General features: G+C 55.8%; 1 protein-coding gene across 1 annotated transcript in view; it reads right to left on the bottom strand.

The window, feature by feature from the left end:
* TNRC18 (trinucleotide repeat containing 18) overlaps positions 1 to 4317 on the bottom strand; it is a gene marked incomplete at both ends in the record, with an annotated part of 14166 nt that overhangs the window by 9139 nt on the left and 710 nt on the right. Inside the window, 4 exons of the mRNA XM_010144768.1 lie at positions 117 to 263; positions 462 to 667; positions 1078 to 1180; positions 4262 to 4317. Of these exons, the coding sequence (XP_010143070.1) occupies positions 117 to 263; positions 462 to 667; positions 1078 to 1180; positions 4262 to 4317 (512 nt within the window). The remainder of the gene's footprint in view (positions 1 to 116; positions 264 to 461; positions 668 to 1077; positions 1181 to 4261) is intronic.

Here is a 4317-nt window from a genome sequence, read left to right as displayed (position 1 = left end):
GGCCAGCGCACTGGCTGGTCCCCATGGGTACGTAAGCTCCTATCTAGCCCTCTCCAAAGCCTGTTTCCTCCCCAGCTGTCAAAGCATGGTCCTCGGGGACGCGCTCTCATCCTTACCGAAGTGTGGCAAGTGCTCGCTGGGGATCACAACAAGCTGCCCTGACTGTGGGTCTCTGGCAAACTGGTAGGCAGAAGGGAGAGCTCCCCCCATAGCAGGGGGGAAGCCTGGAGTCATGCCTTGGTGCAGGGAAGGGTGACCAAGTCCTGGAAGAAGAAACGCTGCAGTCACAACTCAGGGGATGCAGGCAGCTCCCACCCATGCCAGAAGCCATCTACCATTTCACTGCTCCAAAATACCTCCCTCCCTTTCCCCTGTGATCAGACGACAGCCTCACTGGGCACTGAGCAACGCTCTCCCTGGGCTGCATCGCTGGACGCACGGCTCCCTCCCAGGGCACTCACCATAGGGATGGCTGGCCAGCCACATGGAGGGGCTCCCTGTCCTGGGGAGCCAGGGATGGGAGGCCAAGTGCGAAGCCGGATCTGTAGACCAGCGCCCAGAGCCCGTCAAGGCTGGGCCTCCTGTCACCATGAGGTTGGAGTTCAAACCGTTTGTGGCACAGCCGGAGGGGTGTATCCGGGCAAAATCCGCCAGCTCCTTGCTTTCTCTGGTGATGAAGGAGACAAGAGAGAGAGTGAGAGAGGGTCTGAGCGCTGCGTGGCTGGAGGAGCCCTGTCTGGCCAGTCTGCAGAACAACCGTTTGCAAACCAGGGTCAGACAACTCCAGGAGGGCTGTGATGGAGGTGGTTAACATCACATCCAGAATAAAACAACCCATCGCTCCACCCTTTGGAGCAGGCATGGATTTGCAGCACTCCATCGGGATTGCTCTTCTGCAGATTCAGGATCTGCCTATAACCCCGTGGTACCCCACTCAGCGCTTCTCTCCACACCAGTAAAACTGGTGCCAGCAGCCACACCAGGATGGATGCAACCCTGTCCCCTCCCTACACAGGCTGTGCCCGAGCACAGCTTGTGACACTGTGGCAAAAGACCCCACTTCCCTCCAACCCTCACCTGAGCAGCTTCTCCTGATCCCGGTCCAAGCGCCCTGCTAGGAGGTGGCTGTCCCGGTGGCGGCTCCTCTCATCCCCGCAGTCATCTTCTGAGCGTCCATGGCCTAAGAGACAACCCAGCACCATCAGACATGAGAAACAGTGTGGGGAAAACTGTCCCCTCTCCTCTGGGAGTGGAGAAGCAGTACCCTGGGAGCCAGCACACCCAAGTGCCACTGTCCCCAAGACTGTATGAGGTTCAAGTCCTAAAGGACTGGGCAAGTCTGTCCATGAGATCAAGATACTCTCACGAAGGCAGCTCCTGGTAGCACCCAGGTGTATGTGGTTTGAGTCTCCAGGCCATCAAGGGACCCACTCACCAGGCCAGGCCGGTCTCCCAGGACAGGACAGCCACCGGCCTGGAAGCAACAGGACCAACAGGACTGTTTTTGCTGATGGTCAGATTTCCCATCTCAGGAGATGAGGTCACACCAAATCCCTGCATCAAACCACACAATCCTGTGCAGCACATCTCACAGCAAAGGGATTTTATCTCTGCACCTCCTGCTCTTGTAAACCAGTCTGGGAGCACTGAGCATGCTCTAAATGCCGGTCCTCCTGCAACAGGCAGAACCAGCACTATGGGCCCTCACGGAACCAGCGTGCTCCGCTCTGCAGTTTAACCCATTTGCGGGAATCTGCATCCTCGCCCAAGCCAGGGTCTGGCAGGGACACATATGGCAGAGGAGGGCAAGAGCCCAAAAACGTGAGCTGGATGTTTGGCTGAAGGAAGAGCTTGTCCAGACTCAGAACAGCTCTTGCAAACGCACCCGGGCAGGGCAGCAGCCATGGCTGCGAGAGGTTAGGAGAGCCCTTCAAAGGCACCAACAGCAGCGCCTCGCTTGCCCCTGCCAGGGCCAGATACTGGGGCCTCCCTTCCCTTACTGCATCCAAGGTCTTCACCCCTGCTGATGATCATAGGCTTGTTTTCTCATTTTTTTTTCTTAGCGTCTTTCTTGCATATGCATTTTTTCCACAATCCCCTCTCCATGTTACGCTTTGGTGATATGATCCGCTCCGAAATCCCAGCCCTGCTTGCAGCAAGCCGCTGGCCAGTCCAACAGGGCTAGGAGGAAGGCGTTTGCTTCCCCCCTTTGCTTCCAGGCGATGCTCTGCACCCCACAGGGCTCAGCAGCTTGGCATGGCCTCACACGGCTGCACCCTGGCTCCCCGGCAGCCCTTCCCAGGGTCCTCGCTGCCCTGTCTGGGTCAGGTTTGGCACATGGAACATCAAGTCTACTCTGCTGACAGTCAGTCTTTTCAAGGAGGGCTCCACTGTGTATTTCCACAAACCTGGACAGCCCATGGAGGATTTTTTTGCTGTCAAGTCTCCAATTCCCTCAGCTTTTACTGTCAGAAGGAATCCAGGAACAAGACAACATCTCTCCCAACTCCCCTCCTCAAGGCTCCTTCCATGGGCCTCAGGCTGAAAGTAAAGATGCTTTAAAACCTGGCACACACCTCTCTGTTCCAAAAGACTTTCTAGGGTCACCACACTGCCCTTGCAGGCTGCCAGGACATGGTGTGCAGTGCCTGTCCCCAATCAGCCCCTCCTCAGCTCACCAAATGATACCTCCATCGCCCAGTTCTCCTACCCAGCCTCCACGGCATGAGGTGTGGGGGCTCAGGAACCCCTCTGGAGCCCCAGCATGCGCCCCTGCGTCTCTGCCAGCATCCCCACTTGCAAACCAACCCCCTTCCAGCCCTTAGACCAGGTCTTCCCTCCTTGGAGCCCCTTTTCCTCTTTATTTTCGCCAGTCGATGCCCAGCTGTCTCTTCAGTGTCAGCAATACGGAGCAAGCCCCTGGCAGCCTCCCTCCCTTCCTCGGCCCCAGGTGAGCTGACACCCACCCTCAGGCTTTTATTAGAAACACATTATTTCGTTATTTGCCCTCCACTCCTCCCTCTCCCATCTATATTTCTTGCGCTTGTTATTTACAGATGGGTTTATCATCTTTTTCTCATCCCCCAGCCAAACACACAAACTTTCTTATTCCTCCAATTCCCACCTAGCCCCCACCCCGCCGACTGGACGGTCCCTCTTCCGTACAGACCGAGGATTGTCCGGACAGTGAATGATCATTTTGTCTATATATACGAACATGACGCACGGACCGCATACAAAAATTCAATCAGTTATGCATGGAGGAAAGGCTTAAGGTCCGTTTCCTTGACAACCGATGCCCGGCACTAAATATTCGCATTTTACTTGCCAAATACTACAGATTAGCCAACTAAAGCCTGCTTTCTACTTCTTAAAAGGTCTAAACATTCAAGCACCGTCCACTCAGCGCAAGCAAGCTAATGTTATTAGACGAATATCTCCTGGCACACAAAGTGGGGGCAGCATTTGGGGGGCGAGAGGAGGAGAAAAGCAGTCTTGTTTTCTGTCTGAAAGCCAACTGCATCCCTTAGCAACGAGCCCGGAGGCCTGCCAGAATTCAGCCCTTGTTTGCAGCCTTTTAGTTCGGCTCAGTAAATTACATTTAACGCAAGCTGGGAGGGTCTGGGACAATTGAACGGCTGAACAAACAGCTCCCTGTGCTGCCCACGAGGTCCTCAGCCGGCTCCTGCCCGGCCGCGGGCAGGGCGACGGGAGGCAATGGGAATGCGGAGAGGGGGCTGCTGGCTGGGACAAATGGCCTCTTGCTGCTGAGGTTCGGGAGAGGGGGGCGAAGGCAGAAAAATGGGAAGAACGAACACTAAAAATGGAAAAGTCAACCGTTGTTCGCCAGCCGCTCGCTTTGGCATCGCTCCTTGGCACTCCAAAGCCAAGCTGTCCCCACATGGGCAGCCCCCAGGCGTTACCTTGCTACACAAGCCAGGCAGAGCACTGAAAAATTTGCTGGAGCCATCCCCCTCCTGCCAGCACCACGGCTTAAATCAAACCCGTGAGATTAAAACGCCAGCACAAAGGTGGATTAAGGGGTTTCTGTCACTCCCTTTGCTAACAGGGATCAAACATATGGAGAGAAGCTGTCCTTGGAGGTGGACAATGTTTACAACGTGCCCTTGGCTGCGAAGAGGAGGCAAAGGGAGCTGAGGATGCCAAACTCAGCACACACCACACAGCCTGCACTAGGTGGCTGCTCTCCCCAGAGAACAGATCCCACAGGAGATTCCTGAGACGGCTCTGGGGAACCTACCTTTGATGCTGCTGAGAGACAGCGAGCGATCCCGGTCCGCCAAGCTGGGTCCCAGT

The sequence above is a fragment of the Buceros rhinoceros genome, unplaced genomic scaffold (genome assembly GCF_000710305.1).
Source record: "Buceros rhinoceros silvestris isolate BGI_N320 unplaced genomic scaffold, ASM71030v1 scaffold38001, whole genome shotgun sequence".
NCBI classification, from domain to species: domain Eukaryota; kingdom Metazoa; phylum Chordata; class Aves; order Bucerotiformes; family Bucerotidae; genus Buceros; species Buceros rhinoceros.
The sequence above is the reverse complement of the archived record's forward strand: the minus strand, read 5'-3'. Positions and strand labels throughout refer to the sequence as shown.